This window comes from Mustela lutreola, chromosome 11 (assembly GCF_030435805.1).
Source record: "Mustela lutreola isolate mMusLut2 chromosome 11, mMusLut2.pri, whole genome shotgun sequence".
Lineage (NCBI taxonomy): Eukaryota > Metazoa > Chordata > Mammalia > Carnivora > Mustelidae > Mustela > Mustela lutreola.
In genome coordinates this window covers 25009762-25030334 of record NC_081300.1, presented here as the reverse complement: position 1 = coordinate 25030334, position 20573 = coordinate 25009762, and the positions used below count along the sequence as shown (strand labels likewise).

General features: G+C 52.2%; 1 protein-coding gene across 1 annotated transcript in view; it reads right to left on the bottom strand.

Annotated features, from left to right (window-relative positions):
- Positions 1 to 14080: 14080 nt before the first annotated feature.
- Positions 14081 to 20573, bottom strand: part of SMAD7 (SMAD family member 7) — a 30000-nt gene continuing 23507 nt past the window's right edge. The window contains exon 4 of the mRNA XM_059139178.1: positions 14081 to 16162. Within this exon, the coding sequence (XP_058995161.1) occupies positions 15624 to 16162 (539 nt within the window). The 3' untranslated portion in view covers positions 14081 to 15623. The remainder of the gene's footprint in view (positions 16163 to 20573) is intronic.

The window sequence follows — 20573 nt, the reverse complement described above, 5'->3', positions numbered from 1 at the left end:
CCTTCTCCTCCTTCCCCCTCTCCCCCTCCACCTTCTCTTCCTCTGTGGAGACCCAGGAGAGATAGATCTTGAGTTCCCTGAAAAAGATCCTCAGTCGTGGCCCAGTTCAGGGGTTAGGTAGGGTGGCAGGAGGGGCGGGGGAGACCTCAGAGGCTCTGGGAGCTCGTATTGGAAGCACTAGTGCTAGAAGAAGCCTCCCGCTTATCTGCCCACAGCCCAGGGTTCCAGATGAGGACACTGAGGCCCAGAGAAAAAAAAGTGACTCGCACAAGCCCCACAGTGAGGTAATTGCCGCAAGACATGAGCCCAGCCTCCTGCTCCAAAGGATGGCCTCCGTTTTAAAGCTGCATGGCTCTCTTCATGGAGGAACACCGCCTAGGACATTCCTGTCTCGAAGACTGGGTCCTCTGAGAGCACTCCCAAGGGCTTTTGTAACTTTATGACCCTGCCCCTGCTGAGTGGCCTCTGGCTGCTTAGGACCCCAGTGACCACCAGGTGGGAAGGATGCCATGACCATCCCCACCACTGACAGGGGCAGGGACTCCCGGCTCTCCTGCCTGCAGCCAGCCATGCCCCATACTTCTCCCTGCTTCCATCCACGGTCAAGCTTCAGAGCTGCAAACTGCAGCAGATTATCCTGGCCGAGTTAAACACAGAAGAAAAGTCATGCCGGGATCTGGGTAGGTCACAGAATCCACAGCAGGCAGAGAGCTTCTCCATAGCGGGGGTAGCTGCCAAAACCACACCATAAACCTGGCCTCTGGAGAACCCACTGGCCCCGCCACGGAGCGGCAGATGACTCTTCTCTCCCCACTGACATCAGCACTGGACACCCAACACTGGACCGCGCCGCTGGCCCTGCAGACACTGCTGTTCCCCCAGAAACAGGATGTGGCTACTTCCCACCCCTTGAATGACTCTGCTGCATCCTTGCTTCTCTGCTCCCAGATCCTGACGCCGGGGCCGGGGCGGGGACATCTGATTGGCTAATCCAGCTCACGTGCCTCTCCTTGGCCGCTAGGGAAGCCGGGAAAACAGGTGTTTTCGTCCTTTAGCCTCCCCCAAGCCAGGTGGAGAGCCCAGGTGACATAGAGCGAATCAACAACAGACATCCTCTTGATTGCGTTCCCTGCCCCGCAAGTCCTGGTTTCTGACGTCCCCGCCCACGCGCTCAGAAGTGAACAGACACACAGAAGGCTGTTGTAGAAGGGCTTGGGGTTCGGTGCATAATTGTATTATGTAAGCAAGATTCTTAGTGTAGGACATGGCACACAACCGGTGTTGAACGCAGTCAGGTTCTTGTCCATGAAGAGTGTGTGCGGAGGGACGAGCAGAGGCTAGTTGGGGACAGGATCTGGCCTGGGTTTCGTGACTCCTCTTCCTGCCCTCCCACAGCAATAAAGAAGAAGGTTAGAAGAAAGTGTTGTATAAAGTGGTGTAGAGCGTGTTTTCACACTGGCAGGTGAGACTGGAAGGCTTCTTGGAGGACTAGATCTTCAGCTGAACTTTGAAAGAAGAAATGAATTTCATCAGATTTGTGGCGGGGGATGGGGGGGTGGGTGCATGCCAGGTGAGGGGCCCGTGCAAAGCTGTGGAGTTGTGGAAGTGCATAGCTTTTACAAACAAAACCGCTAGGGATGCCTGGGTGGTTCAGTCGTTGAGCATCTGCCTTCTACTCAGGTCATGATCCCGGGGTCCTGAGATGGAGTCCCATGTTGGGCTTCTTATTCAGAAGAGAGCCTGCTTCTCCCTCTCCCTCTCTGCCTGCCTCTCCCTCTGCTTGTGCTGTGTGTGTGTGTGTGTGTGTGTGTGTGTGTGAAATAAATAAATAAATAATACAAAGAAAGGGAAAGAGAGAGAAAGAAATTTCTAGTCCAGAATGGAAGAAAAGCACATGGCGGGCGAGAGTAGGGAGCAGAGGGGAAAAAGAGGAAGATGACTCAGCTTTCCAGCAGATGGATCTGAGGTGCTGGATCCCATGTTCAAGGCCCCTTTCTATGATGGGCACCAAAAATCACTGAGAAAGCAACAGGAGAGGTCATTTCTCTGCAGAGGGCTCTCGAGTGAATGGTTAGCTGTGTGCAGTAGGGGGGGACTCCCCATTAGGGAAGATCTGGTCACAAAAGGTGTCCCAGAACAAGCTTCTGGCTGGGGACAGTCTAGTTACCAACAGGGCTTTAGCACTGCTGAAGGGACTCTGCAAGTCCAGGGCCAGAGTGGAATTGCTGGAGACGGTGGAGCGGAGGCGGCTGATGGGTCCGTCCTTTCCCTTCCGCCACGCAGTCCTCAGGCAGGTTAAGGGAGGAGTGGGGAGGGAGGGGGGGAAGAAGGGCAACATGGTACATGCAGCATTTAAAGATGACTGGCACCCAAATGAGAGACTAAAACAGCATAGGTGAACTCATGAGCCCTAGGGAACAGATCCCAGAGAGGAGCAGGGGTGCCGTGCGCCAGGCCAACAAGGCAGCCTGTCCAGGTGAGAGCAGAAGGAGAGAGGCCTGGGGAGAGAATGGTGCTGTCTGACAGGATTGATCTGCAGCAAAACTGTGTAGAGAAGGGCCTGAGGAGTGTGAAAAGCAATGGCAGAAAGTGCAGTGAACTCTAAGAACATGAAAAGAAACTGGCAAGTCTCAACTCCAGGAATATCAAGGAGTTGTGCAAGAAAATAAATACAGGGGTGCCTCGGTGGCTCGGTCAGTTAAGCAGCGGGCTCTGGCTCAGGTCATGATCCTACTATCCCCATGAGGGGCTCCTGGCTCAGTGGAGAGCCTGTTTCCCCCTCTCCCTCTGCCGGCAGCACCCCCTGCTTGTGTTCTCTCTCTGTCAAATAAATACAATCTTTAGGGGTGTCTGGGTGGTTCAGTGGGTTGAGGCCTCTGCCTTCAACTCAGGTCATGATCCTAGGGTCCTGGGATCGAGCCCCACATCAGGCTCTCTGCTCAGCGGGGAGCCTGCTTCCCCCCCCTCCCCCTCTGCTAGCCTCTCTGCCTACTTGTAATCTCTGTCTGTCAAATACATAAATAAAATCTTAAAAAAAAAATAAAATAAATACAATCTTTTTTTTTTAAGATTTTATTTATATATTTGACAGAGAGAGATTACAAGTAGGCAGAGAGGCAGGCAGAGAGAGAGGCGGGGAGCAGGCTCCCTGCTGAGCAGAGAGCCTGATATGGGGCTCGATCCCAGGACCCTAGGATCATGACCTGAGCTGAAGGCAGAGGCTCAACCAGGCGCCCCAAATACAATCTTTTAAAGGGAAGGAATGAGGAAGGGAAGGAAGGAAGGAAGGAAGGAAGGAAGGAAGGAAGGAAGGAAGGAAGGAAATGCAATCAGAGTCTACTCCAAGGCTCAACAATGAAGAGTCCTGGCAGAAGTCAACTTAAGTATTGATGAGAAGGGACCCAGTGTGAAGATTCAAGAGAGCTAACCCCTAGCTAGAAACGGACTAGCAACTTAATAGATAATGTCTAAAATTGGTGCATCGAGAAATACTAGAATAAGGGAATTATTAAGAAATACAGTGATAGGGGCACCTGGCTGGCTTGGTCGGTGGAGCGTGTGACTCTTGATGTCAGGGCTATGGGTTCAAGCCCCACACTGGGCTCATAGATTACTAAAAAAAATAAATAAGTAAACAAACTTTAAAAATTTTATTTAAAAAAGAGACATTGTGATGTAATCACAGTTGTAATGTGGATTACCTCTGAAAGTGTCCTGAACACACTGAGAAGGGCTTTCACATTTTTCTCAGCACACCTCTGCACCTGTGGATGTTTGCTGATGAACATCTTTTTACATTTTAAAACAGTAAGATGGGGCGCCTGGGTGGCTCAGTGGGTTAAGCCTCTGCTTTCAGCTCAGGTCTTGATCTCAGGGTCCTGGGATCGAGCCCCACATTGAGCTCTCTGCTCAGCGGGGAGCCTGCTTCCCCCTCTTTCTCTGCCTGCCTCTCTGCCTACTTGTGATCTCTCTCTCTCTATGTCAAATAAATAAATAAAAATCTTAAAAAAAAAAAAATCAGTGGGGCACCTGGGTGGCTCAGTGGGTTAAGGCCTCTCTCTTCGGCTCATGTCATGATCTCAGGGTCCTGGGATCGAGTCCCACATCAGGCTCTCTGTTCAGCAGGGAGCCTGCTTCCTCCTCTCTCTCTGCCTGCCTCTGCCTACTTGTGATCTCTCTCTGTCAAATAAATAAATAAAATCTTTAAAAAAAAACAGTAAGAAATTTTAAAATACTAAAAAAAAAAAAAAAAAAAAAAGAGGAAATATGGCCATAAATACCAAAAGAAACACTGGAAGAGTTGAAAGGGTTTTCTGGTAAACATAAGGGAGAGAAGGAAGGACAGTGAACTGCTGGTTTTCACTGTAAGGCTTTCGGTAGTCTTTGACTTTTTAAATTTTGTGTGTGAATTATTTTGAAAAAAAATTAATTGAAAAATAAATGACCATAAAGAATAAGAAACCAAGAGGAAAAAATAGGCAAAGAAATAAATAAGAAATTCATTTGGGGCGCCTGGGTGGTTCAGTGGGTTAAAGCCTCTGCCTTCGGCCCAGGTCATGATTCCAGGGTCCTGGGATTGAGCCCCACATAGGAAATCTCTGCTCAGCGGGGAGCCTTCTTCCCTTTTTCTCTCTGCCTGCCTCTCTGCCTACTTGTGATCTCTGTCAAATAAATAAATAAAATCTTTAAATAAATAAATAAATAGGGGCACCTGGGTGGCTCAATGGGTTAAGCCTCTGCCTTCTGCTCAGGTCATGATCCCTGGGTCCTGGGATTGAGCCCCGAATCAGGCTCTCTGCTCAGCGGGGAGCCTGCTTCTTCCTCTCTCTCTGCCTGCTGCCTACTTGGGATCTCTCTGTCAAATAAATAAATAAAATCTTTTTAAATAAATAAATAAATAAGAATTTCATAGAAAAAATGCAAATGTCCCTCAAACACATGAAAATAATTCACCCCTTCCCCGCTCGGTGAGGAGAGAAAATGTCAAAAGTGGCCAGGCATTCCCGGACCTGGAACATGTCCTCAGGATATCACAGAAAGGCTGGGGCTGAGGCTTCAAAACCATATGATAATGTGATTTTATAACAATTTAACAAATTTTCTTTGACCATCTCCTACATGGTGGGCCCAATAGAATATACGTTTTAATAATCCAAAAGGGATATGCTCAGATGTTAGCAGGTGCTCTGTGACTGTGGGGCCAGAAGCAATTTTTTAAAATTATTTTTTCTTATTAATTTCGTCTCTGATCTTTAAATAGTGAACCTAGGTTGCTAAAGAGATCAAAATAACTAGCAAAAACAAATGGAACTTTACTTATACATTTACGTATTTTGAGCACCCCCAAAATAAGACCTACTAAAGCGAAGAGTATTGGCTTGGAAAAGCAGCGGCTTTGAACCTGCTCAGACACTGGGGATTGTAGGACACACCAGGTGTTCTGCCTCAGTGCCCAAAAGGGTCTAGAACCTATTAGGTCCTCAGAATGAACAAACTGAACAATCAAAATTAAGCAGGGTCTGGTGGGAGACTGTACATATGTGAGCCTCCAGGATGCACACGAGATACTAAAAACTACCCACAGAGGTGTTAAAAAGAGTGTTGCATATAAAGCCCTTAGCACAGTGCCTGGCATTTTGTAAGTGCTCAAGAAATGTTAGCTCCTAGTAGTACTAACAATAGTGGAAGTCATAGATATTGTTGCCATAATAGTACCCAGGATCCCAGAAATTCCACCACTCGCGCAGCTGCCCATCCACGAGGCTCTTAGTCGGTCTGTCCCCTTCCAGTCGGGGCAACAGTTTCCTTTTCAGCGGCCTGCTGCTCTGCTCCTCCTCTCCCTCAGCTTCCTCCTCCCCAGGTGCCCACTGACCAACCCGAGAAGGGCTTCGAGGCAGGACAGCCTGAGTCTTCACCTGATACTGGCCACCAGGTCCCAGGGATGCCACCACCGGAATGTCCAACGCTCAGGCGCGGCGCTCCCGCGTGTCCGCGGACTGGGTCCTGAGAGAGAGGGAGAAAGAGACACCCCCAGGGGAGAAGGGACTGCATGCCATTGAGTCCCTCCTTAAAAAACAGACTCTAGGGATGCCTGGGCGGCTCAGTTGGTTGGACGACTGCCTTCGGCTCAGGTCATGATCCCGGAGTCCCGGGATCAAGTCCCACATCGGGATCCCAGCTCCACGGGGAGTCTGCTTCTCCCTCTGACCTTCTCCTCGCTCATGCTCTCTCACTGTCTCTCTCTCAAATAAATAAATAAATATCTTTAAAAAAAAAAAAAAACCAGACTCTAACAGCAGTACACATGCACAGAATGTGTGCCAGTCCTGGGGGTACAGCTAGTGAACGTCACAAACTGAGCATTTCACCTAAACAGCCCCACTAGATTGAGCAGAACCTCATCCGCCGCAGGAGCTCCTCTCCTGCTCCCTTCCTGAAGTCTAACACCGAGACTCATTTTGCCTGACACTCAGCCTGATACACATGAACTTCACATTCATGGAGTCACAGATCGTGTGCTCTTGTCGGACACCTTCAGCTCCACGTTCTACCCATGAGGGTCACTCTGCTCTTATGTCTGGTTGTGGTCCTTCGTCCCCGCTGCTGCGTGATGCCCACTGTATAAATTAACCGCATTTAAAAAAAAAAAAAAATCTGTTCTACCTTTGATGGGCATTGTCTCCAGTTCGGGACTATTTGAAGAGCCCTGCTATGCCTATCCTTGGACACATCTTTTGTTGCCTGTACGTGTATGCATTTCAGATACAGGTGTGGTTATCTTTAGAGGGTACTGCCAGTTTTCAAAAATCACTCAACCATTTCATACCTACACCATCTTCAGAAGGTTCGAGTCGTCCCGCTCCATCAGTCTCACCCAGCATCAAGGGGTGTATCTTTTAAATGAATACCAGCATCTTTTAAACTCAGCTCCAATACTAGACATGAAAATGAACAGTCTGCAGAAATGTCTGGGATGTATTATTAAGTGACATAAGCAGGTTGCAGGCTGATGTGTATACCACGGCTTCATTTATGAGACGTGTATATGTGTGTGTATGTAGGAGCTGAGGCCAAATTTAGAAAGGGGCTGTATTAAAGCCTCCGTAGGCTCTGGGAGTGGCTCTGGAAGGCATAATTTTAAATGATGACATGGAAGATGGTTTTTACCTTTGATTTGGGGGTTTGGGGTATTTTTAAAATTTGAAAACAAAAGTCTGTATAAATAAAAGGAAACTCTCCATCCCCCATGCTCTGTTCCCAGTACACACCATTCCATTACCAAGGTTGGCAGCCCGACCCTGTCTTTCTTGTTATTCCCAGCATCCTCTCCTGCTCTGGAATTACCCTGGGCAGGGCCTCTGGGACAAGTCTCCCGGGCACTGTAATTTCCCTGGCTGCGGTGTGTCATTAAAAGATCTGGCGCTGATGACACAAAGCCCAGATGCAGCAAAGATTCCAGGCCCTGATGGGACAGGAACACCTGGCCAGGAGAAGGCCTCCTGGCAGAGATACGCCCAGAGTCTCAAGCCGCCTCAGTGGGATGTGGGCCTCAGGAGGTCTCTGCACCTCCTCAAGGAAACAAACCGAGAAAACGGCACTTGCCAAGCGGCAGCCTCCCAGGGGTCTCGGGGCTCACATCAAGGGGTGTAGAAGGAGGCAGATCTGGCTGCTGTTCTGCCACTCGCTAACTCTGAGGCCCTCCCCGGGCCTCCATATCCTCATCTGTAAAATGGGATAATGACAGCCCTTACCTTGGAGACACCACCAAGTGCCTGGCAGACAGTGCCTGACACAGACTTAGCCTTCGGTAAATGCAGCTTGCTGTGACTGCTGGGGCCCGGGCGGGGAGCTGTCGTGGTCACGGTCACTCCACGAGGCAGAGTTTCACACTCACCTTTTGGGAGACAAATGCAAGGGTGCACTCCTTTCTTTTCGCAAATATAAAGCAAACAAGACTCACTGTTGTTGGGGGAAACTGAATTCACCTGAAACTCAAATGCATGTATTTTAGCTGAAAGATAAGTAGTTACTCCACATTGGTTCACCCAAGGAATATCTTATCTGTCGAGGGCTAGGCCCTGCTCTGGATGCTGGGGATATGGCGGCTACCAGAGCAAAGCCTGGGCCATCTCAGAGCCTTGTCTCTGCTGGGAGAGTCAGCCTTTAGCAGAACCTACAAAGAGATACATCATTAAGTGTTAGACAGGTAGGGTTCCTACAAGACATATGACGTCAAACAGGGCTATGAAGACCACTAAGGTGAGATAAGAGTGATAAACCAGGAATGCCCCCTGAGGATTCAAATCAGTGTGTTCACTTGAACCGGGCCTCTGTTTCCGGAACGTTCTCTCCTTGGCTGACTAGTGAGGAAGCCCAGGAGGGCACTGGTCTTGGTGGAGACTCAGCTGGCTCTGGGCTGGGCTCGAAGGGTACAGGTGGCTTGGTCCTGAGGAGATGGGTGTGTTGAGGAGGAGAGGGGCCGCTTATAGGAGGTGAGGAGCAGGCCAGTGGGGGGGTGGGGGGTAGCATTTTCAGGAGGCCGTGGGGAGACTGTGCCCTCAGAGGGCACCCCAGCAATCCCTCAAGGGGCACCGGTGCGGGTGACCTTGCCGCTCACACTCTCAACAGTGGGTACTTACTGCGCCCCTCCTACAAGCCCAGAGCCAGGTGTGTGCTCTGGAAGCTTCCAGGAAGGATGAGTGCTGGGGCCCGACCCACAGGAGCCCCAGCCAAGCTGCAGATACAAGACCCATCTTCACGAGAAGCAGAGGGCACCACGGATTCGGGGAACACGGGAGTGTGAGGAACAGGTCCCGGATGCATGTGCACCAGCAAACTGCCCGATCTCAGCCACATAACACACAGAAGGTGCACCTTCACACAAGGTCCTCTATGGGCCCTGTGGCTTCTGGGGGCCAGGATCCAGGGATCCGGGCTTGCACCTTCTAGGTCCCTGGGGTAGGGGGACGGGCTGACCAGGCTTGCAATGCTTCAGCCTAGACAGGAGCCCCCCTGCATCAGCCAGAGTGAGTCGAATGGCCCCGTACAAACTACAGGGGCGGCTGGGAAGGCAGGAGCACATGGCTTCTCCCTGAGTGACCCCTCCTTCCCGCCAGGATGTGGCAGGCTGAGCAGTAGAAGAGGAATCCCAAAGGGACGTCCTCGGACGGAGCAGACGAGTGTCGTGCTTTGGGAAGGCTAGCCCCAGGATAGACTTAAGGAGAGCTGCCCGGCCTGGCTCTGCCATCCCCAGGCTGGGTGACCCCGTTAAGCCACTGACATCCCACGTTCTCAGTTTCTTCTTCTAACATGGGGTTGGTCAGAGCCTCCCTCCAGCACCATTAGCAGAACGTGTGCGAAGGTGACATCATTATCTCCGAATTAGCCATATTTTCATTCAGGTTCAATGCAACCCTAAGAGACATATGCTCTTTCTACCTCCAAGGCCTCTGTGTCCTGCCTGCAAATCTAAGGCCCAGACTCTGTCTCCTACTCCTCTACACACTGGGCCAGGGATAGGCACCAATGTGGCCCGTCCCCACCCCACCACCGCAGCCCTCACCTAGTCTTCCTCCCCAGCCCCCTACCCCCGCCAGCCAGTAAATCGTCTCTGAATTAATCAAAGTTCTTGCACTGGTCCGAACTCACCAGGGGCCTCCTCCAGCGGCCACTTTGTGTTCAGCACATTAATCGCAGCTGGGAGTGGGGAGAGACCCCATTTTTAGAAAATCATTACTTTCAGAAAGAGAAGGGGGAGCTCTTCTGGTTGGGGAAGACTGCTGAGCTGGTAGATCGGGGCTCCTGCCAAAGTACCAGGAAACCCGGGGCTAGTCTAGCTACTTGTCGCTCAGTGGGCACAGCTTGGGGGCTCCCCCTCCCCAGGGCCAAGGCACCCCAGCCCCCCACCTGACTCCAGCTAGCATGTACCTCCTGCTCTAGGCCTGGGCTCAGCAGTTTGCTGGCGTTCGGAGCAGGAAGGATCACCCTGGAACTGACCACCACCCCCACAGTGGATTGGCTTCCTTGTGTGGCCAGCTTCGGCTACACCACATAGAGGTCATGTTCAGCCCCTGCCTTCAGGTCCAGGACAAAAAGAAGTCTGGGGACCCCTGATCAAAGCTGCTGTCTTGACTCGAGCATCTAGCAGATTAAATGATAAGAAATTGCCGTCTTTGTAGGTCACGATGATCAGATCGTAGCTGTCCCACGTGGCTCAACCTAATTACCATATGTCCAGCCCTTCAGATGTATCTTCTCGCTGATCCCCCCTCGTGGCCCCCCGAGGCCATTTTGTTTCAGAAATTGAGGTTCAGAGAGGTTAAGCGGCTTGCCTGAGAAAGTACTCAGACCTGGTCTATCCGACTGCAACACCTCAGGGCCAAGTCACATCCTACTTGGGGTCAGACCCCCCATCCCACCTGCCCCCACGCTCACTCATTCAGGAGCCGGGCTTCGGCTGTTTTCTGCCAACAAGCTCACTGACAGAAAGCCCCTCGGCAGGCAGAGCGTGGGAACGAGTGACCCGCGGGGGAGGCTGCACGTGCTGGGCTCAAGGGTGATCAGATCAGTTCGGTCCTTCCAAACCAGAACTTGTTTCACAAAAAACCATGCCCAACGTAGTCACCCCATGACCCAGGCCTGCCCCTAGAGATCAGATAGCAGAGAAATGGTGAAGTCTGACACTACCACTTACCGGCAAGGGGGGGTGCAGGGGGGGCGACTCTTTTAACCTCAGTTCCTTCATCTGTAGAATGGGGCTAGTAATGGCATTTTTTTTTTTAGGGTAGTTGGAAGGATTATATGGGGTCATTCTAATGTGCTTGGAACGCTCAGGACACTGCCTAGCACATAGTCAGGACAGGATCAGTGCTGATTGTTATTCTTACTATTCCTAGCCCAAGCTAAGTGCAGAGTTTTGCCTGCCTGCCTGCCTCATTCATACGGCAAGCCCGGTCTAGCATTGTGCCAGGAGCTGTTAGGATAGCGGGTCCTAAGTGGGGCCCCAACCAAGGCTTCCGAGTGCCAAGAGCTCATGGGTTCAGTAGAGGAAAAAGAATTCTACACTGGGGATGGCTCTTTAGGGCAGGCATTTTTAAAAGGCGGAAGGCTTTCTGGAGAAGGTATGGCCCGTGTTACATCCTGAAGGTGCAGGAAAAGACGGCCAGTGAAGAAGCTGGCAAGCATGTGCTTGGAAGCCAGGAGCAAGGTGTGTTTGAGTCTCCTGGGGCCAAGGGACTGGTGGGGGGAGGTTAAAAGGTGAGGTCTGCAGGGGCTGATGCTGAAAGGCCAGCCAGTGGGATGAGAGGAAGGCAGGCCACGGAGGCGCCCCAAGGCCCTGAACTGAATCATACGAGTGGAGCCTGAAAGAGAATGTGGGTGACAGATTTTGCATTTTTTTAAAAAATATTTTTATTTATTTGTCAGAGAGAAAGAGAGCATGAGCAGGGGAAGTGGCAGGCCGAGAGAGAAGCAGTCTCCCCGCTGAGCAGGGAGCCTGATGTGGAACTCGATCCTGGGACCCCAGGATCACGACCTGAGCTAGTGGTAGCTGCTTACCCAACTGAGCCACCCAGGAGTCCTAGACATTTGCATTTTCTAATTACAGATCAAATAAGGCAGGAAGGGCAAGATTTGGTTATTTCACATGGCAGCCAGGGCCAGGGAGATGAGAGAACCCGGGTTTCTGGTTGTGGCTGACGTAGCCACAGGTGAGGGGAGATACGGCCATCAGAGGGATGGGGCTGCCTAGGGAGAAGGCAGAACCCTGCAAGACACCCCAAAATGTGAGGCGTGAGCTGAAAGACAAAGGAGAAGAATCAGGCAGCAGGAAAGCTTTCTTCCAATGTGGGGGGCACCTTCACTGCCCTCCATTAATCCAAACCCCAGCTGCTCTGGAAGCCTGGTCTCCTCTGGGAGGCCCAGGTGGTCCAGGGTACTGACCTCACTACCCTGTTGGGTGGGCATGTTGTCCTCCAGCATCCCCCGAGGGAAGGTGCCCCCCCACAGCAGTCCTGGTACTCCTGGCACGTGGAAGACGTTCAGGGGAGGACTGGGTGGAGGGGATGACCACGGTGGCCAGCAAACCCCCAGGCTCCCCCTAAGCATTACAGCCAGCCATGCCTCCAGGGCCCATGTGCCCCCACCCCAACTCCAGCCTCCCAGGGCTGCAAGTTGAGTCCAGATAACGCAAGAAGGCAGCTTTCTGCCTCCGGCATCAGAGGCCCTGCTGTTCAGGCAGGTGGCATAGTAGTGGCCCAGCTTCTTCTGATCTTGAGTTTCAAGGCTGTCACCACCAGCCGTCAAATAGACGTCTCCACAGGGACGAAGGACAAAGATCTCTCAACCCTGGAGTGAGATCCTGAGCTCTCCATGTGCAATCTCCCTAAGTGACCTTTGGCAAGTCTTTTAACTTCTCAACACCCACATTTTTGCAGAGGGGTCCTAGTGGGGATTAAGTAATTCCCTTAAATGCTTAGCTTAGCATCATGCCTGGCACCTGGTTACGCATCCAGTAAGTGGCGATTATTATTATTATTAAAGTGCTTCCTGCAGGCCGATGCAAGTCAAGAGTAAATGAAAATGGCTTTGCCTGCTCCCTAAAGTAACACCTCCCACCCCCACCCCTCCTCCACCACTACCACCCCAGAGTTAATTAAAACCCTCCTTGGGTGTTTTCCAGACAATGGGATTTTACACTTATTCTGGGTTGCAGAACTAGAATGGAAGCGGTTTCGCTTCCACCAATAAAAAGCAAAAAGCTGCTTTGATAGGTAGTAAGCTCCCCATCACCTCATGTGTAACAAGCTGGTCCGGACCATTTGGCAGACATGCTCAAGCATAAATGAGAATGCATTAGTATTTCTCACTACACAACTGTATAGTAATTCTATTGAATGACAGCAGTGCCTGTAGGCCGTAGGGCTTTGGGTCATTATTTGGCAAAATAAAATATTGATAATCCTACTTTGGCCCTCCAAAAAGGTTTTTTGAAATTATACCAGTTTGCAGTATCCAAAATATATATATATATATATATATATATATATATATAAAGATTTTGAGAGACCAAGAGAGCACAAGCAGGAGGAACAGAGGGAGCAGCAGACTCCCTGATGAGCAGAGCCCAATGCAGGGCTCCGTCCCAGGACCCTGAGATCATGACCTGAGCCAAAGGCAGATGCTTAACCAACTGAACCACCCAGGCACCCATGATATCCAGCATCTTAACCCCCACTCCAAAGAGACCTCCCCATCCCCTCAATCTTAGGTTCAAGATCTAGACGCCTACACAACCCTGTCTGGTGCCCAGATTGGACCGACCGCTTGTGTCAGAGGCCTTGAATCCAAAACTTGGCTTAGATCCAACAGCAGAAACCCCAGGGGCAGGGGCAGAGACAGGCCCAGGGAGGTGATTCAGCAAGTGCCACTGGGAACTGTGGCGAGCCAGCAGACAGGGAACAGTCACAGGAAAAGCTCTGGCGGACAAGGGAGAGCGAAGAGGGCCTGTCCAGGTTCCCTGCAGCCAACTCCCTGAGTGCCTGGTACAGAGCTTGGGAGAGACCTAGGAGGTGGCATGATCCCTCTGCCCACCACCAACACTCAACCTCCATCAACCTTCCCTCTAGGTCCTTAGCCCTCAGGGAAGCAGTCTTGAAATCCAGGGTGACAGTGACCTTCCTCTGGGAAAGGTGCAGTGGGGCTTAGGGTTTGATGTCAAGTAAGGAGTTAAGAACCAGAAACCGGAGGGAACCAGGTTCCTCCCCATCTCATCCTCCAGCGCAACCTCCTCCCCCACCCCCGTCTTTGTAACTCAGGGATCCCTGAGGTTGACGAATTCAGGACACCAGGCCAGTAACGGCCTAGAGTCACTAAGTACTAACAAAAAGAGGGGTCTTTGCAGCTACGGAATAGATGGTGGCTGAGCAGGATGTCCTGAATGTCCCTTTTGTGGCCCACCTCCCCTTCCTCCCCAGCCAAGCACTGGGCCAAGAGGACCCCACTGTCCTGGATTCCAATGGACGGCCCCTCCTGCGTCCCTCCCACCAGAAGAAAAAGGAGCTGGAGGACATGGAATCAAGTATACGTTTTAAAAATTGTTTAATGGAACATAAACTCCTTTAGAAAAACATTCAGCCAGGTGATAACACCCATAGAAAAAAACACCAATCTCGTGTTTATCTTTTTTTAATTTGGCATTTGTTATTTGCATTTATATTAAAGCAAAGTGCATCTTTTCTTTATTTTTCTTGTTTATACACATTGCACAATACATAAATAATGATGCTTATAAAACGTCTTTATATTTACAAGTAATAATATATTTATATATAACATAAAATACATTTTTTCTTTAATAAATCTCAGGGTTTGTTTTTTTTTTTCAAGGAGTCCTTTCTCTCTCAAAGCACTACAATGCTAAATTTCCAATGAGAATGCTTCTCTTGTTCATTTAAACCTTTGTAGTTAGAAAAATAGCTTATGTTAAAGTCTAAACATGCTCATTGAGCTAAGAGCAGTGTCAACGTTATCATACGAGTGTATGAGTTGTAGAAGAAATGAAAGAAGAGTTAGGTGTCAGCCCAGGGCGGTACCTTGGGTTATGATGGACCGAATCCTTCTTGGTGGGAAGGGGGGCTGCCGAGAAGTCTCCCTTCCAGGGCTGCTCCCCTCGCTGGTCTAACAGCAGAGCTCAACACCCAGGCGGCAGAGGGGAGGAAAGTGCTGAGCTGGTTTTCTGAGTTGGGGTTGGTGGGGCGGGGTGGGGGGGGGGGGGACACGACCTGATGTGACCAGGACAAGGGAGAGGCTGAGGGGCTTGGGAGGAGCCGTGGGAGGGCAATACTGCACGGGTAGCCCTCGGGAAGCCCATCTCAGAGATATCCAGGAACAGATGACCAAAAAAGACACAAGGACAGCAGGGTGGCTGGAGGGGGAAGAAGACAAGCATGAAACAACTGGTTCTAGTTCAGCCTCTTTGCAGGGTTGCTTCTACGAAGCCTGCAGACAGGCCCGTGTCCCAGAAGGGGAGAAGCAGGGGGTGGGAGTCGGGGGGAGGCTTTTCCAGGGATGGGGGACAGAGCCTGGCTCCTGGCAGCTGTTGGAACCCCAGCTGCCAGCTTGCCCAGGCACTGCCGCTGCCCCAATGAGCATGTCCACAGGGCAGGAGACCCAGAGCTGGGAGCACAGACCGCCCCGCAAGGACACCTGTACGACCCACAGACGCACACGCACTCGCCCACGCGTCCGGCCTGACAAGGGAATCGAGGAACCCCCCATGAGGGCCTGCTCCCCATTCTTACACTCCGTCTGGTGGTAGGAATTCTTGCCTCCCTTCTTCCTCCCGGGCTGTCCTGCCAGCCATACCCTGCCACCCCCGTCCCCCCGCAAAAAAAAAAAACCCTGACCGTTTTTTTCATAAGCTATTTCTCAAAGTTAACGAAACAAACAGAACATAAACGAGAACGACAAGCAGCAGGGTGGGGGTGGGGAGGAGGAGGAGGACGACGACGACACGCGACGGACCAGAGTCTGCATGAAAAGCAAGCACTGGGGAGGAAAGTATTAGCAGCAACGTCGTTTGGCCTGGGCCCGCGCGGCGCCCGCTGCGTCCCCGGCCCGTGCGGCTACCGGCTGTTGAAGATGACCTCCAGCCAGCACGGGCAGCTGCTGATGAACTGGCGGGTGTAGCACTGGCCCCAGCCCTTCACAAAGCTGATCTGCACGGTGAAGCCAGTCCACGGCTGCTGCATGAACTCGTGGTCGTTGGGCCGCCGCAGGCTGTACGCTTTCTCGTAGTCGAAAGCCTTGATGGAGAAACCGGGGAACACCTTGTGTACCAGCAGCGTCCTGGAGTCCGGGTTGTCCAGTGTGGCTGACTTGATGAAGATGGGGTAACTGCTGCGGTTGTACACCCACACGCCGTCCACCTCCCGCGTGAGCTGGATGCCGCAGCCGATCTTGCTCCGCACCTTCTGCACCAGCTGACTCTTGTTGTCCGAATTAAGCTGTCCAAGGCAAAAGCCATTCCCCTGAGGTAGATCATAGAAGATATCCAGGGAGGGCTCCTGGACACAGTAGAGCCTCCCCACTCTCGTCTTCTCCTCCCAGTATGCCACCACGCACCAGTGTGACCGATCCCCAGGCTCCAGAAGAAGTTGGGAATCTGCAAAACGAGATGGCGGACATGGTTGGTGGTGATGGGGGCTGATGGTTCCCTCTTCCTCCACAACAGCCAAGACTACCTCAGCTCTCGTCAGGGATGGTGCTGGTGCTGGATACGTATGCGGCCAGCTCTGGAGTCCTTGTATGGGGGCTAGGGATGAAGAACCCGCGTTTCAACACGGGGCTCCCTGGGGCACCTTGTCCCTCTCCCTACACCCCATCCCACCCCCCACTATCAGGTCAGAGACCCAGGACACCAGCGTGTTTGCCTGTGGGGCCAAAGGAAGCCCTTTCCCTGCAGAGCTCAGAAGCCAGCGACTCAGGAACTCCACTGGTCCCAGTTTGGGGGCAAGAAAAGGCCTTCCAGATGGCCTAGAGTTACAGCCCTTTAAATTCAATGGGACCTGAAAAGCTTACAGCTCTAAGAGCCCCTGGTCCTCCTCAGGAGAAAACCAGGACCCAGAAAGCCTATTGTTCGGGCCTCACAGATGACACAGCCAGACCCAGAACCCAAGTCTCCAGACTCCAGGGTCCCCTCACTAGGCGGTGTCTGTGTTTGTCACCAACTTCTCAGATCAGCACCTTGGTCATAAAAGAGCACCATCTGATAAAATGAAAGTGCAGGTGGTTTGAGGCACAAACATCTATCTTCCTCACAGAAAGAGCGGCGTGCTCAGTGTGTCTGTCAGCAGCAGCTCTGTACACAAAGGGCGAATTCAGTCAAAATGCCAAATCACAACACACGGATTGGTGTTAACCCAGACTACCTTGACGAAGCTTCCTCCAGCCCAGACAGAAGATTATGTGTCTGGGATGGGCTGACCTTCCCTCCAGTGCCCTTCCTCTGCCTGTTGTACCCCCCTCTACCCCCCCTCCTCAGAAGCATGGAGACACCTTGCCCTGCCCCCCTCCAGCGCCCCCCCCCCAGCTTCCCTAGACTTGTTCTTCCCACAGGCAGCCAGGAGACCGGGGTGATTCTGGTAAGGTGACTTTCCCAAACAGACACCCAGAGCTCTTTAGGGGGAGGGGGGGATCCTGTGGAGGGAAAGGGAGGCCCCAGCGGCTGGCATTCCAACTCCTCCTTAAGCTGGAGCCAACGGGGCAGGCCTCAGACTGGGAACCATAAATCTCCCCAGCCAGGCCAGGCTGCAGGAACGCTGTGGTCTGCGGCGGCAGGGCGGAGACCGGAAGTCTTGTATTTGTTAACAAAAATGGGGAAAGGCAGAGGCCTCCTGCTTTCCCCTGCAGCCCCGCTACTCACTCACTGGGGGTTCAGGGCCTGAAGGTGGGGGCTGGCTGTGGGATGGCCAAGGCCGACAGAGCATGGCAGCTGGGGGTGGACGAGGGCTCAGGGACCTGTGTCCTGCTGCCCCAGCAGGATGGGTAAAACCCAGGGCAGCTCTGCACACAACTGCTTCCAACCTTCACAGGCATGTTAGGACCTGGGAACCCGTCAGTTCCATTAACTTTTTTTTTTTTTTTTTTTAAAGCAGTAGCCAGTCTCGCATAGAGGTGTTCTGTGAGGAAGTCTGTACAACGTGCACTGTGACCCATGGAGGCAGCCACACACAGCCTTAACCTGAGTGACCACTGCCTCCTACACACACCTTCCCCCGCCCAAACTGGCCTTCCCAACGCCTACCCAGCCAGCCAGACAAAATGAGGACGCTGAGGGCTCCTTGCTCTCAGTACCCCCCTCCAAAAATCAACCCCAGAAAACTGGCCTGTCACCCCCAACCCATGGTTCTATGAAGCCTCCGTGTGAGAGAGGCTGTAAGTCCGTGAGGGCGAGTGAGCATGTGAGCGTTTGCGTGCGTACACTCTGGAACATATGGAAAAACAAGAGAGGGACAAGGGCTCCAAGCAGAGGTGACTCATCAGGCATTAACTTGTTTCTGCAGAGTATCCATCAACTGCTAATAAACTCCCGAGTGCTGGCAATCTTCTTTGAACTTTCTTGTGGAGGGAGCTGGGCTCGGGGGCCTGTACCAAAGACCCGTGAGATCTGTGTAAGAGTTCTCTGGCATGCAAGCTTGCTGGGGAGGAAGGCAAGACCGCCCTGCTGTTTTAGGGAGGAAGGTGTTTTGAAATGTAAGAAACTCTTGCTTATGCTTATTATCCCCTCTCGGGGCAAGAAACCTGGTCTGGAAAGATGATGGGGAGATGGGCGGGGGTGGGGGGGAGTCGCTGGGAGGGAGGTTCAGAGACCCTGGGTGGAGCCTCAAGATACTTTGTTTCATGGAGCTCGGCCCTCCTGAAACCTGGCACCAGCTAGCTGGGAAGAGGAGGAGGGGTAGGAGGTGCAGGGTAGGGTTGGGTGGGGTGGGGGCCTGGATCAAGTTGCCTGTGCCAGGCCCACCAGAAAGGGGTGGGGGGCTCCACCAGAAAGGGGTGGGGGGGCTCCCCCGCCGGCTGCCCAGCAGCCTCTGGGGGCAGGGGAAGCTGGGGGTGAGGGGTGGGCCTGAGGTTGGAGAGGCCCAGAGCCCTGGGGGGAGGGGGAGGGAGAAAGGGAGGGGGAAGAGTTTGGGCACATTTCTCTTTTATCTTGTGTAGCCCTCCAGTCCACCCAGCAATTTGCCACCAGACATCCCTGGAAAAAACCTTTTTCTGTTGAGGTTAATGGCCAAGCCCAGATCACCAGCAGTGATAGGTGTCCCTGTGCATGAGCAAAACCCTGGGAAGCCCACTAGGTGCCCTAAGCCGCCCTAGGACCCTCGCCAGCTCCTTCCCAGCCCTGCCCCTCCAAGCTTGCTTGCCCCACGGCCACCCCCAGCCTCCCAGCGGCCAGCTACCTCCTCTCTCCTCACCGCTCCTGGGCTATCTCCACAAACACAGAAACCCATGCCTTCCAGCAAGACCATCCCACCAGCAAAGGCCTCTTTAACACATCACACTTCTGGGGGCCTGGGACAACATCCTACATTGCCAAGTCAGAGATGTGCCCCAAATTCCCCACCATTAGGGCTCATTTCTGGGAAACACTAAGCATCATCTTCAGAGAAGCACAGTTCCCTGAACTGGGCCACAGCCCACAACCATCTCCCCACAAAGGTCAAAAGGTTTAGCTCCTAGAGGGGCTCCCCGGGCCTCCGGGGGAGAAGCGGGGAGGCTCTCACACAGAAAAGTGTCCCTCATTCCAAGAACTAAGGAATGAACCACAGAAGCCTGCCTTTGACTTTTCCTCATGGATGCTGATACTTATTCTCCAAAGGCAAGACTCGCAGGCCCTTGTTAACTTCCCTCAGCTTTACAACCTTTTCCGGTATTTTCAGCAACTTCTCTGCCTCCTCCCAAAAAACTATACAGGGGCTTGTTTTAAAACTGTATTTGTGCATTTTAAAGCATCCAAAAGAAAAGCTGTGTTGTAAAAAGCCAACTAATCAGATGCCTGCTCACAATTTTTTCTTTTTATTACAGTTTAGGGAATTTCTGGAGCAACCCCAGAAAAATGCTGAATCCGCCTGAAATTCCTTTAAGGTTGTTCTCCCCCTCCCCTTCCTCATTTCCCTTAAAGCATAAAAACCTACCCTTTAAAAGGAAGGGGGGGCTGTTGAGAAAGGAAAGGATTTTGCTTGTGTTTGCACTTGCATTAGGGAAGACCACTTAACAAGAAGCTCCCTGCCTCTTTACAAAGAGTTATTTAATTACCCTGGCTCATGAATGAACAGTCCTGACCCTTCTAGAAGACCGGAGACTCCTGAATGACTCGCACGCCCAGGGTTCTCAAAGGCAGTGGGTGACCAGACCCCAGAATTTTCCATTTTTGTCTGAAGGCGTGAGGACATGAAGAGAAATGGAGAGAGAGGACAGACCAAGCTCAGTGCCTCAATGGCACCATTTCTGGTCTCTTGCTTATGAAGCTGACCGTGAGGGCCAGAGAGGCAGGACTGTTCCAAAACATCCCATGGTGCTCTGAGGACAGGGCACGGGCACGGGCACGGACAGGAGGCCATTGGTGCCCGGCTACGTCACACAGAGGAGTGCTGCTGGGGAATGTGGGGTCCCCGAGATTCAGGCCTTTCCAGACAGGAACACAGCAGGGAACCAGGCCAGTATAGATAGACTGAGCCACAGCAGTGGGGCCCACTGTTACCCGTGCCCAACTGCTGGGGCACAGCGGACAGGAGTAAGAGGTAGGCTAGGAGAGGTCTAACCCACTCTCCTCTCTGCAAGGCTCTTATAAAGAGGATGTCTCAAGGCGCCTGGATGGCTCAGTTGGTGAAGCATCTGCCTTGGGCTCAGCTCATGAGATCCCAGGGTTCTGGGATCGAGTCCTACATCAGGCTCAGCGGGTAGTCTGTCTCTTCCTCTCCCCCTCGCGCTCTCTCAAATAAAATCTTTAAAAAAATAAATAGAGACGTCTCTGCCAAAAATCCCACAGTGGGTCAAGGCCTGTATGCCCCCTCCCCAGC